This window comes from Uranotaenia lowii, chromosome 2, assembly GCF_029784155.1.
Source record: "Uranotaenia lowii strain MFRU-FL chromosome 2, ASM2978415v1, whole genome shotgun sequence".
Lineage (NCBI taxonomy): Eukaryota > Metazoa > Arthropoda > Insecta > Diptera > Culicidae > Uranotaenia > Uranotaenia lowii.
This window is the reverse complement of record NC_073692.1, coordinates 173,967,220-173,980,958: the sequence shown is the minus strand read 5'-3', so window position 1 is coordinate 173,980,958 and position 13,739 is coordinate 173,967,220. Positions and strand designations below refer to the sequence as shown.

The 13,739-nt window shown below is 39.5% G+C and overlaps 3 protein-coding genes across 3 annotated transcripts; 2 read left to right on the top strand and 1 right to left on the bottom strand.

Moving 5' to 3' along the window:
• Window positions 1–478: 478 nt before the first annotated feature.
• On the top strand, window positions 479–2,910 carry LOC129748477 (transmembrane reductase CYB561D2-like). The gene is made up of 2 exons (XM_055743118.1): window positions 479–1,137; window positions 2,401–2,910. Exons 1-2 carry the CDS (start codon window positions 925–927, stop codon window positions 2,908–2,910), a joined length of 723 nt encoding a protein of 240 aa, XP_055599093.1. The 5' UTR covers window positions 479–924.
• A 1,291-nt stretch (window positions 2,911–4,201) lies between these two features.
• On the top strand, window positions 4,202–5,863 carry LOC129747295 (small nuclear ribonucleoprotein-associated protein B). The gene is made up of 2 exons (XM_055741439.1): window positions 4,202–4,359; window positions 5,126–5,863. Exons 1-2 carry the CDS (start codon window positions 4,357–4,359, stop codon window positions 5,735–5,737), a joined length of 615 nt encoding a protein of 204 aa, XP_055597414.1. The 5' UTR covers window positions 4,202–4,356; the 3' UTR covers window positions 5,738–5,863.
• Window positions 5,864–6,719: 856 nt separating this feature from the next.
• On the bottom strand, window positions 6,720–9,178 carry LOC129744949 (uncharacterized protein KIAA2013 homolog). Its single transcript, XM_055737737.1, has 3 exons — window positions 8,812–9,178; window positions 8,247–8,748; window positions 6,720–8,180 (listed from the first exon to the last, which is right to left on the bottom strand). Exons 1-3 carry the CDS (start codon window positions 8,981–8,983, stop codon window positions 6,944–6,946), a joined length of 1,911 nt encoding a protein of 636 aa, XP_055593712.1. The 5' UTR covers window positions 8,984–9,178; the 3' UTR covers window positions 6,720–6,943.
• Window positions 9,179–13,739: the final 4,561 nt, after the last annotated feature.

Genomic DNA, 13,739 nt, shown 5'->3' with positions numbered 1-13,739 from the left:
TTTAAATCTTTTGCAATAACATGAATGGGATTTTTTTTTAATAATCTTTTCCGGTTAATTTTTATGTTAAATCCGTTTATACCGTAAGCAAAAACATTCCACTTTACGCAATATTGATATTGAGTCTATATATTCTGCGTAATGGAAGATAGTTTGAGAAATCCTCTGTTGGAGACACATGTCGCGCTATGTTATCGGAACAATTCCAAACAAATCTCTATAGCTAGCCGACACCTCCAATTGATTACTGAAATCAGACATTAAATCTGGCGCGCTTTGTGTCACGTACGTAGGAGAATCGTACCCATATTTAAGTTATTATTGAAATCTATGCATTCGTCAACTATTGAGTAATTTCATGAAATTTATGATTTATTTTCTAACGAGAAGCATAACGTAATGAGTCCATCCAGGATTGGAAGTTGCTCTTCCTACCCTGGATCATAAACGCTGAATATTACTGGAGGACTACCGCTTCGAATTATCGTCACACAGAGGGTATTATCAGTCTGCCTAGTTTTTTCCCGTTCGGCTATATAATTCACTCATCATTTGAAACTGCAACAAAAGGAAAAATATTTCACACAAAAAAGGGCGTACCGGATTCCAATAATGCCAGACTACCCACGAAAGCAGTAGGAGAATAGAGATTTATTCGCAAAAATACGAACGGGAAAAAAAACAAACCTTTAGTTCATAATTCATTATACTCGTGGAACCGTTACGACAAATTCAAAGCAGCACAGCTAAGTGTAAAATCCGGATTTGGAAAATCTCTGCATTTGAAATGTGTTAAGCAAAGTGAAATTAATTCTGTGCATAATTCATTGAAAAGCCATAGAAAGTGGAAAGCGGGACGCTGCATTAAAACTGTGGAAAACAGAAAAAAAACAACCTGACCGTATTTGTGTGCATCAAATCATAATGATGAAAGAAAACTTAGTCATCGAAACCGGTAGCAAGGTTGAGCTACTAGAGCAGGACCATTCACAATCCCTTTGGAAAACTGGGACATTTGTGCTGAACACCGTCAACCATATGTTCATCGGATTCGTTTGCATCTACACCGCCTGGATTTGCTACGTTAACGGTTTCGAGAAAATCTTTACCTGGCACGTGCTGCTGTGCGTTTTTGGAGTAAGTTAGATTCATTCGATTGAAGTTGAGATTATGATTGAAAAACAAAGTTCCGAATTTTATTTCGACCACACAACGTGTTTCGAATTTAGAAAACGCGAATCCAATAGATTTTTTCGTTTTGGAGAGAAAGAATGGAAAAATACACCTGCCTTGTAAGTATTTTTTGTGGGTGGGCTGAAAATGGGATTCAAAGATCATTAGAACCTTGATCAAAGGTGTATTTTCTATGTTTCAATGGCACTAGTTTTCTCTGCGTGTGATTAGTACGAATTATAAAAAAAATCAAGAAATCATTATGTAAAGCAACTAAGTGTCAACTCATCAAAAGTATGCAAAGTGTGTGTGTAACAAGAAAATGTGTGCCTGAAAGACGCAATACGATACGAATACGTAAAACGATCAAGCAATTTGTTCAACAAAGCAAAGCGATCGCTTTCAGACATTCGTTTCTGCCCTTACTTGAAACGCATGGATTCATACTATGGAGATGAAACTCAAAATTTAACACAAACAATGTATGACTTTTAGCGCCTGGTGCATATGCAACACACGTGTTCACAAAACAAAATAAACTAAGGATCAGAAAAGCGTTAGAAAGCAAAGAAAATTCCGTCCGTTTTATTGAAAAATCGAATAGGTACTCGATTTTTTTCATTTACAACTTAACGGACTTTATTTCCATGATATTTGTAGTTTATAATACGTGAAAAAAATGCAAATGACAAAAACAACTATTAGCGATGAGTGAAACTTGGCACACTTTTAACAACAAACAATTAGCTGAGATAGTTTAATTTCGTTAGTTTGATGTATGTGCCAATGATTTGATTGCTTACTAATTTGGTACTATGTTCAGTAATGTCAACATTTTAGATTAAGTCTGGATAATTGGCAAAGCGGACTGCAATTTTTTTTTATTTGTGGTTGTCCTAAGACTTGCCTGGACTGTAATTTATATATTGTTATGTTTTCTAAAACAAAAATTTGTCCACCAGATTTTGCGCAAAATGAAACTTTCAAAAATAAGAAATTTTACTTATTGGACTAGATTCTAAATGTGTTCTTTAAAGTGTAGTCGATAATAAAACGCCTGCATGTAGACAATGAATGCCTTTTGAATGCAAAATCGGATCAGGATACTTTGACCTTGTGATGGAAAATTACTCTCAGGTTAATTCAAAGACTATTAATTTTTTAGGCATAATTTTATTCGGAATACAAGTTCAACTAATTTTAATTATATCATTATTTTTATTACAGTTTCACTTGCTCATGGCCGAAGCCATCCTGCTGTTCTACTCCGGAAATTCGTGGTCCCAGATTCTACAACAACCTCAACGACGAACAATCCACACCGTATTACAAGCTCTCGGTGGTGTTTTCATCATTGTGGGAATCGCTCTAGAAATTTACTGGCGCGAGATAAACAACAAACGGCACTTCCATGGAGCTCATCCCATTCTGGGTCTAATAGCCCTGATCCTGGTAACCATTTCCATGTGCAATGGCTTAGGAGCGCTGTACGCAACGGAGCTACGAATGAGCATCAAACCAATTTACCTGAAGTTTGGACACAGCTTATTGGGTCTGATAACCTTTGTCATTGGGATGTCGGCAATCGTGTTGGGCTTCGATTTCAGAGTTTTTCGAGAAAACTCCACACCGGAACTGCAGACCACACTGAAAGTGTTCACCATTCTCGTTATATTTCTGTCGGTTCCGGGGGCCCTGAGAACAATTGCATCCCAAGTGAAGACGATGATGAAATAAATGCGTATTGTTGGAATCTGTATCCTTTGTTTATTTATTCTGTAGTTTTATATGTGTGTTTACTATTGCGAGTAGTGAGCTTGACTTTATAAAATTTATAGCAGACTTTCACCCACTCAAATATGAAAATTACATAGTTCTTCTAAAGACGGATTAAATTTTGTATTTCAATACTGACAGAAAACGCCAGAACTTATACTATATATAATGGCAGGTCATACCATGCCTCAATATTTTCAAAGCGCCTTTGGCAAGGCAAGACATGTTTTTGGATAAAATAAAAATCAACTGAATATGATGAAGTATAAGTCGAGCATGCGGTTAGCCAATTTTTAATATTAAAATATTTGAAAATGAGTATACTTATAATAAGTATGATTGAACAAATTTCATCATAAAAACCAATCTGATTGATAACGGCTAAAGTTATTTTTATTTCGTGTGACTTGTTTTCGCTACTATGTTTGTTTATGTTCGTTAACGTTTTTTCAAAGTTGAAGTAGATTTTTTTTACGTGATGTCGTGTTAATTAAAAAAAAATAAATAAGGTTAGAAACCCAGATGTGCCCATATCAATTTACAATACTTTACCCGAACCTAGAAACCATGATGAATATCCAGTAGAATGCTTTTTTGTGCTTTGGCTTGTGGCCCTTCATTTATTTCAGACATTTTTTATTTTTAGATACGGAATTTTCAATCTCTGGAATGATAGGTTTTGCCAAAAATCAGGACACCGTGGAGAAATAAGTTTTAGAATTTTTCAGGACACCTATGGATAGATGGAAATAATATGCACGTTTACTTATATTGCATAAAAAGGCAAAATACAGGTGCTGTAAACGCTTTAATTTATGCAAAATAAGTGTACAGCATCTTAGTTTGTTCACAGTTCATATCGAAAAACACTATTGAATTAATTGAAATTTTAAATATCATCTGAACCTAAGATGACTATCAGTTAAACAACTATAATTGATATGTTTTTTTTAATCAGGACAATTCATGGAAAAAAAACAATGGACATTTGAAGGAAAAATAATCAAGAATCAGGAAAATTCGAAACATTTTGAAAAATCAGGACGGTCTCTCAAAAATCAGGACAAATTCCGAAAATCAAAACACCTGGCACCTATTCATCATGAAGCTCACTTTTATTTTATTGATGAAATGGTTTTCAACCTTTTTCAGTTAATTAGAAATAAGCGTAACTCAATACCCTGCGCATAAACAAACGAAAGTGACGTTTAACCTGACAGGCGCCATCGCGAGAAAAAAACGATTCGGAAACGATCTCGCTCGGCTTGCAGTCGGAACCGGGCGCTTCCTTTGCGATTTGAATTGCTTATTTTTCCATTTATTGAAGGTTGTTTGGTGCTCGAAGCATCGAAATTCCGATCTACATCTTGTTCTTGTGCCGGAAGTGAATAAGAACCAAGCTTCAAAATGGTAAGTAGTTTAAATTCAATAAACTAATTGGAAAAATTTCAGCTTGGTCAAGAAAATTAGGTTATGGCGGATTCTCAGTTTTCAGCAATATGGCTGTTCAAATGAAATTGCCCAGAAAATGAAAATGTTTGATGGGTTTTACTTCTCTAGGATCTGTTAGAATATATTTGTTTCCTATAGTTTAACAGTCCATTTTTTTTAATGAGTCATAGTTTTCAATATTTTTTATGTTTGTTCTATGTTTCGGCTAAGATTCATGAATTTCGTAAATATAAACAACGAATAAATTTATCTTTTTTATGGGGATTTTTCAAAAGTTTGTTCGTTTGATACGGTCCATATCTTTAGAATTTAAGGGACCAAACTCGTTTATTTTTTTGCAAATTAAAATTACAATTTGTAAAAAAAATACTATTGTTTAACTTAATGCTTTTTTTTAATAAAATGGAAAATTACAGGAGATTATATGATAAAAAGAATTATAAATGAAATCGATAGCTTTTACGACAAGGTAGATTATGAATGTTTCCCAATTCTATCACTGCTAGAACTTCTCTCACTGAAACTAATAGGTAGTAGTAAAGTATATTTTAAACAAAATTAGTCAAGTTTCATTCTTTAAAAGCCTCAACTAAAACGAGCAAAGGCAGACAAAATTGTGGTAAAGCACCTAGTATTCTCTACACCAACACCATTCATGGAAACTAAATTAAACATTTCCATTTTATATTAAAAAAAAAGTTGCTAATCTTTTTTTCATTTTAAGACGATCGGCAAGAACAACAAGATGATCCAGCTCCTGAACTATCGGGTGCGGATCGTGCTACAAGATTCCCGTACCTTTATCGGGACGTTCAAAGCATTCGACAAGCACATGAACTTGATCCTCGGAGACTGCGAGGAGTTCCGTAAAATCAAGCCGAAAAACACCAAACTGCCAGAGAGGGAAGAGAAACGTGTCCTGGGATTCGTTCTGCTTCGAGGAGGGAACATCGTTTCGCTAACGGTCGAAGGACCACCACCACCCGAGGAAGGTCTTCCTAGGGTACCGATTCCGGGGGGTGCTCCGGGACCCGGTATGGGCCGAGTTGCCGGCCGTGGTATGCCCGCTAACATTGCGGGTGTCCCGGCTGGGCTTCAGGGACCGGTACGTGGAGTGGGAGGTCCATCTCAACAGCACATGGCTCCGGTTGGACGTGGCAATCAAGTTTCGGCACCACCACAAATGCGTCCGATGATGCCCGGAGGGCCACCACCAGGCATGATGGGACCGGGAGGAATGAACCCAATGGCCGGTATGGCACGAGGAGCACCGCCACCACTTCGAGGACCACCACCCGGTATGATGCGAGGCGGTCCACCACCCAGACCCTACTAGATCGAAGGTTTTTTTCGGTACCCGGTAATTTAGTATTAAGTTTACTATCGAATGAACGATACACCCTCATTACCTACTTTCAATTCCTAACTTTTGTAAATTCAATAAATTGAAATGCTACCACAAGGCATTTTTCTATGCCGTTTAGAGAAAGTTCCTTGCGATGAGGGATTTGCTTAGATCAGGAAATTCTGAGAGTAATAATACCGTATTCAATTTCTCCACTTGCTAAGTGTGGCACTGAAGTCCACGCTAGGCAACATGAACTACGTTTTTTTTTTGTGAGACGAACTTGTCTATTGTTTGAAACATGAGACGTCTTCCGAAAAAAAAAATGGTAACAATGAGACCCTCTCGAGACCAACAGTTTCCTAGTGTGGACTAGCCTTTACTGTGCGTGAAATTGGCGGTACCAATAGTAAATATCAAGCTGTGAAAATCCTTCACAAGCTGTAAAAATTCACAGTAGTATTGGAAGGGCTCAAGAAACACTATGGATATTTTTAGAGGTTCCACCGTCGTAATTTGGTGCACTACCAATGCAACACTAATCGCTTTAATGAACACGAAGCAGCAAAAAATGCACAACTGGTAGTGACCTGGTGCAAAACAGAAAATAAACGATTGCGGTATAAGGTGCTTTTGTTCGACGGACCATCACTCAGAGTTGATATCAATCTTAAAGTACTAATCAACTGTCCACGGATACAATTACGACATTCAAAATGCACGCCACACTTGGAATGTACTCATGGACATAATTCCGAAAAGATCAATTGCTTCTCTACACGTGCAGCTATACAATAATGAGAATACTATCCGTGTCATGCATTTTATGGATGAGACCAAATGATGAAGTATGATTAGATTTTATTTGCAGTAGATATCGTAAAACGCAATCAACTTCTCAATGATCAATAGATGAGAACAACTCCCTGGCAGGCCAAAGAATTTCTCATTATGGAAAAAACGAAAACAGGCTACCTAGTACACATTTTATTGTAGATTTAGCATTGCTGACCAAAGCTGTTCGCGAATATTACTATATCTTATTTAGACAGAACCAAATGTCTATTGGTTTACAAATTGTTATGCACAGACGAAAGGAAACGGAACGATAACGCTACTCTATGTACAGTCTCTATCTATCGTAGTAAAACACACGGTGCCATCCTTTCTGCGCCCCCTGCTGCAGCCCAAATCTCTCTAAGGTTTGCTGTACCGGTACCGCATTTTGTCCGGGGGTTCGCAGTATTCCTTCACTATCAGCTTGCACAGGAACACGTGGAACACGATGATGATAACGCATATGGAAACCCAGAAAAGGGTCGGTAGTCCGCCCAACGAATGGCCGTGGCGATGTAGGGCAATCACATGATGTTCGTGGGCCGGAGCTTCGACAACTTCTTTGACGTGAATAGCATGCCGCAAGTCTTCCATGTGTATCTTATCCGAAGTTATGTAGAGAATTGATGTGAGTGGCTCAGTAAGCTTGACAGGAAAAAGGGTTTTGGATGGACCCAGTTGAATCGGTATGTCCAAGCATCCAGCATCACAGGCGTAATAGCTACGATCCGATCGATCCAAGGCTACATACAGCACCGCTTTGTTGTCATCTCCCACGGTAATCGACACATTAACGTGCGTCATATTTCCATAATTAAGTCGACGGAAATTATAATCTCGGTGCAGATATTTAGGATGGATATTCAACTCCAAATGCTGATTACTGAAACGGAACCCACCAAAACTGAGAACCATCGCTTGAACAATTCCGCTGGCACCCGCTTTCAGGAGATTGTGACAGCCTTGCTTTTCCAAAGTCAACATCCAGGAAGCAACAACGGAATTAAATTCCTCCAAACTGCTCAACTTTTTCCACAGATTTTCTGCCTGTAAAGTGTGGTAACTGTCATAACACCCTTCAGCATAAGTCAAAGCTCTCGCAATTTCTGCTTTCTTCTGAGGGCTGCTCAATTCCTCAAACTCATAAGCCCTGGACTGTGAAATCACAGCGTACATCGTGGCGTTTATGTCATTTCCGTTAAGCGTGTTTTCCGCTTTCGATGTACTAATATGAAATCCAGTTTCCCATAAACTGTTCCAAACCCTCACATGGTCACGCTTGAATGCATAGTAAGCATTATGTTCCCCGTGTTCGGCTGCCTGAAGCGCCTTGTTCATTGAATCCAGCGCTTGCTGCTCGGTCAAATCGCGGAAGGTCGCGAACTTATCACGATTGATCGGATCGGAATAACTGATGGTCATCAGTAGCTCAAGCTTAGTGGTACCTCGTTTTTTAAGCGTTATCACCCGGGGCATTTTCCGTGCCACTATTGAAACCACTCTGATCCGTTTACCTCCGTCATCTGCCATCGTACCCGGAACATCCACCGAACCCGTTATCGCTTGGTACTCAAGAATGGTTGAACCGTGTTGAAGTCTGTTTAGGTAAAGATAAATAAAATTTATATTTTTCTGAACTAAATCAAGTCCATGAGAAACCTACTTAACACTCTTGGTAATCGCTGTCGGCCAATCGGAAATTCTCGGTACAACCAACTCAACATCAACAAGTTGATTCTTGGTGTTCGTTATCTGTATCTCCTGAACCAGCACCGATGGCATGGTTCTGTGAGCATAGTACTGGTAAGAAACGAAATAGCCTTCCGGAAAGCACTGGAACCGGTGAACGATTCCGCTTAGATATTCGACCACCGTTGCTTCCCGATGGGACGACTCAAAGCTGGAATCCCCTCGAGCGGCAGTCCCTTGACCGGTAGCAACGCTCACTATGGGGTGAAAATTGATCTGCTCCGTAAGGGCACGACCACGGAAGATGTTCAAATGTGCGTCGGATTGAATTTCCAGCCCAAAAAGTCCATTCCCCACATACGGGATTGCGTCGTGCTCATGTGGAAACGGTGGCTGATGCCGGATGTTTACATTGAACTCTAAATTCTGCAAATAGAACGGGGTCAACCGGTCATCCATACAGCGATTCGTATGATCTACAAAGAAAAAAAACCCCTTCAAGCAGTCATTCAAGAGAAACATATTTCTAGATATCCTACCTTTTGCGGGTTCGCTTCGTCCAAACAGCCATCGCAAAAACGATGGCCCGACATACAGAAGAAACACGGCAACCACAAACAGAATCAGGAACAACTTCCGATACGAAATGTTTCCGTCGAAGGTTCGTTTGAGGCGTCGCGTAAACTCACTGGTATCGAACTTACTGTACATTATTCGGGAATAATTTATGACGAGTAGGTAAACGTAAAGAATTCTAGCCGGATAAACTGTTTTGTAAGATAAATTTCATCATTTTTTCGAAAATTAAAACACAAGTTTTTGCTTTTCGGAGGACGGAAAAGTGCATATGACGATGTAAAAATATTTTGACGATTTTGAGTACAAGAGAGAGGAAACGAAAAGGGAGCAATGCAATATTTTTTGCGGGTGTCGTGATGGGAGAGGAAATGTTTGAGACATTTTGTACGGGAAACCAAAACAAACCCTTTCAAAACCAGAGCAGGTGATAGTTCCAATTGTTCTCATGAGTTAAAAAAGCTTTAACAAAAATTCATGACAATTAGCGGTAAATTCAGAATTAAAGTTTCTTGTATCCAATTTGTTATAGCTACAATTCCAGTTTTTACATTTGAATCTCCCGGATGGAGAACGCATCACTTCGGTCTCTAAATCATCAATGCAGTTGAAATTCGAAATTTTCCCGCAGTTGATTTCCGGGACTCTCTTCTACTGCTGTTCGTTGATTTCGAAAAGCCTGACCGACTGATATAAGACTGATTTAACCCGCTTAACAAATTAAATGCTTGGAATGCTTGGATTCCAAGCACACACTCATCTGGCGCAACCCCTTATAGTGTAGTTTTGACCCGTTATCGGAAAAGACTGGGTTAACTCCTTTTTCATGTAAAGTCCTTGTACCCCTTATTGTGTACACAGCATGTACGTCAAAGCAGAGGTGAAAATTAGTAATGTAAGCATGTAAAATTTACACATTATTTTGGAAGCCCGCTCTGCGATGTCAGCCCTTTGATGTTAGCCCTTAAAGTGTCAGAAGGATGGAAAGAAAATAATAAAAACAAATCAGTTTGTTTTGAATTTCTGTATTCGGCAAGGTATAATTTTCATGCTCCTGTTACAGAATAGGAAAATATTCAATCAACTCAATGAACTGAACTGATCTTTCAGCATTAACCGATTCATTGAATCGTCGAACGAGATCGGTTACGGCAGAAAGAGTTGTATATTCTGAATGACAAGTTAAAAAACTACCCTTTATTTAGTAAGCCAGCTTTTCTAAATAATGTGTAAAATTGACTCGAGGAAACGACACTTTTTTTGACAGATCTCGGCTGTTCGCAATAATGGGTCAATTTTACAAGTTTAAGGTGTTGCGCCAAATGAGTGTGCATTCTTCAAGCATTCCTCCCATTGAATTCAAGCATTAAATGGCCCAACCGATTCTACTTGAAATGGTTTTCCCGGTTCAAAATGACAGCTTACGCACACATATGCCATGCTCGGTTTGTTTTGATTATGTGCATATGTATTAGTGGACATGAAAAATGTACGTATGTATTTGTGAGTGCAGCTCAGCTCATAAATGGGAATTCTGAATAATAAAAAAAAATCAAATTATTAAAAAAATAACAAACTTTATTTTACAATTTCACCCTAATTATACACATTTTCTCCACTTTTCCTTATCCTGTTCTTCACAACTATCCGCTTGTTGCACTCCATTTTTATTTTCACATGTTAGGTACCACACTTAACTTTAATTCCCCGGACCACTACCACAGTTGTTATCCTTTGGCCAATCGTTCTTCCTGGATCAGGCCACCCGGAGTTTGTAGAATGTTTGATAACTCCGGAAAACAGAGCTTTTCGAAAGAAAGTTAAATTAAATAAATTGAGCTGCATAATTGCTCCGCGCTTTTGCAATCTCCTGTTGGGAATGCGATGAAAACCGCCTGGATGTTGTTGTTGCAGCAGCACTAGGCCACCATAACTGCAATAAACGAGAATTTAATTGACGATTTCTAGAACTATTACTTGGCTTACCTGTTCTGAAACCAAAAAAATCTGATGCTCCTGTTGAAAAAGCTGATAGGAAAATGGCCGTTGGAAACCCAGAGATTTCTTCAGGTCTGTTTGGGTTACTCACACTCACAAGCCGAAAGTCATTTATGCTCATGTATACGAGCAATCGGTGCAATCAGCTGACTGGACTGATGCACTTTTTTTTTTTTTTTTTATAATTCTTTATTTGAAACGGCTCATACGTTTAAGTTTTAAGGAGCCACACTCGTTTTTTGTTTTTCACAATCATTTTCTTAGTCTAGCACTTTTTTTTTAAAGAAAAAAGAAGATAGAAAGGGAAATATGAAAATAAAATAGGGTTATAGACGGAGATCGATAGCTTTTAGATAGAAGTAGATTTCGAACATGTAGTCCAAATCTAGCACAGCTAGCACGTCTCTCACTGGAACGTTAGGTGGTTTTCCTCGGGCCCGAAGGGAATCTATGAAAGTCGTTCTGGCGACAAGATGGACCTCACACGACCAAACAATATGCTCGATGTCGTGATAACCTTGGCCGCAACTGCACAAATTGCTGCCAGCAATACCCAAACGAAAGAGTACCGCGTCTAAGGGATAATGATTGGACATGAGACGGGAAAATATACGAATAAAATCCCGACTCAGGTCCAACCTATTAAACCAGGGTTTGAGGCTTACCTTTGGGATAATCGAGTGAAGCCACCGACCCAACTCATCCTCGTCCCATTTGCGCTGCCAGTTGACAAGAGAGTTTCTTCGAACCAAAAAGTAAAATTCGTTGAAGACGATTTCACGCTGAAACGTGTCGCCTTCCATCGCCCCCACCTTTGCTAGCGAGTCTGCTCTCTCATTGCCCACTATCGAACAATGTGAGGGGACCCAAACAAAGGTGACGACAAAGCATCGACTTGATAAAGCACTCAAAACATCCCGTATCTTCCCGAGGAAATACGGTGAGTGCTTTCCTGGTCTTATCGAACGGATAGCTTCAACAGAGCTGAGACTGTCAGTTACAATATAGTAATGTTCAACGGGTCGTGAGGCTACATTTTCTAGTGCCCAATAAATCGCTGCTAACTCCGCAATGTATACTGAGCATGGAGATTGAAGACAGTACGAAGCACTAGTAATCTGGTTGAACACTCCAAATCCCGTTGATTCTTCGATAAGGGACCCGTCGGTAAAGTACATTTTGTCAGCATCGACGTGTCTATATTTAGCATCGAAAATTCTTGGAATCATAAGTGGACGATGCGAATCAGGGATTCCACGAATTTCTTGCTGCATAGACAAATCAAACTGGACAGAAGAGTTGTCGTAGTTTGGGATGTAAACACGAGTTGGAGAATACAAAGAAGGATTTACCTGCATGGACATGAAGACATGGTATATAGACATAAATCTGGTTTGAAGATTTTGCTCAAGTAGCCTTTCAAAATTATCGATCACCAATGGATTCATGACCTCACATCTGGTGAGGAACCGGAGTGATAATAAGCTGAATCGATCTTTTAATGGGAGTATGCCTGCCAAAACTTCAAGGCTCATGTTATGCGTTGAGGACATGCAACCCAAAGCGATGCGGAGGCAACGATATTGAATACGTTCGAGTTTTATCAGGTGTGTTTTGGCAGCCGATTGAAAACAAAAACTGCCATACTCCATCACTGAGAGAACAGTGGTTCTATATAACCTTATTAAATCTTCCGGATGAGCTCCCCACCAGGTGCCGGTAATTGAACGTAGAAAATTGATTCTTTGCTGGCATTTTCCTTTCAGATACTCAATGTGAGCTCGCCAAGTGCCTTTGGAATCAAACCAAACTCCAAGATACTTGAAACATCTCGATTGAGTGATCGTTCTGCCTAGGAGTTGAAGCTTAGGTTGAGCAGGTCGACGTTTCTTGGAGAAAACAACCATCTCCGTTTTCTGTGGGGAAAACTCAATCCCAAGTCCCAACGCCCAGGAAGACAATCTGTCTAAAGTATCTTGTAAAGGTCTGTGCAGATGCGACTCAGTAGATCCTGTGACAGACACCACGCTGTCATCTGCAAGTTGTCTTAGAGTGCAGCCTTCAGAGAGACAACAATCGATGTCACTTACGTAAAAGTTGTACAAAAGTGGGCTCAAACATGAACCCTGCGGGAGGCCCATGTAAGAGGTTCTTCTGATTGCAATATCTCCGTGAGCAAAGTTCAGATGTTTCTCACAAAGCAAGCTGTATAAGATGTTGTTCAAAAGGGGAGGCAGACCCCGGGAGTGCAACTTGTCTGCCAAAACCTCTATTGAAACTGCATCAAAAGCTCCCTTTATGTCTAAAAACACTGAAGCCATTTGCTCACGTTTCGCGTACGCCATTTGTATCTCTGAAGACAGCAAAGCCAGGCAATCGTTTGTCCCTTTGCCCCTGCGAAACCCAAATTGAGTATCTGAAAGGAGACCATTTGTTTCCACCCACTTATCCAAACGGAACAAAATCATTTTCTCCATCAATTTCCGAATGCAAGACAACATCGCTATTGGTCGGTACGAATTAAAATCGGACGCAGGTTTCCCAGGCTTTTGGATAGCAATAACTCTCACTTGTCTCCAATCTTCGGGAACAATGTTAAGCTCCAAGAATTGATTAAATAAATTCAACAAGCGAAATTTGGCAGCATCCGGAAGGTTTTTCAACAAGTTGAATTTTATTTTATCAACTCCCGGAGCTGAATTGTTACAAGAAAGGAGAGCAAGTGAGAATTCCACCATTGAAAAGCTAGAATCCAGATCGCATCTATTCGGAGGCACACTTCGGACAATTTTTTGCACAGGTGTGGAATCTGGACAGATTTTCCGTGCGAAATTGAAAATCCATTTATGCGAATGTTCTTCACTTTCGTTCGTGGAAGAACGATTACGCATGC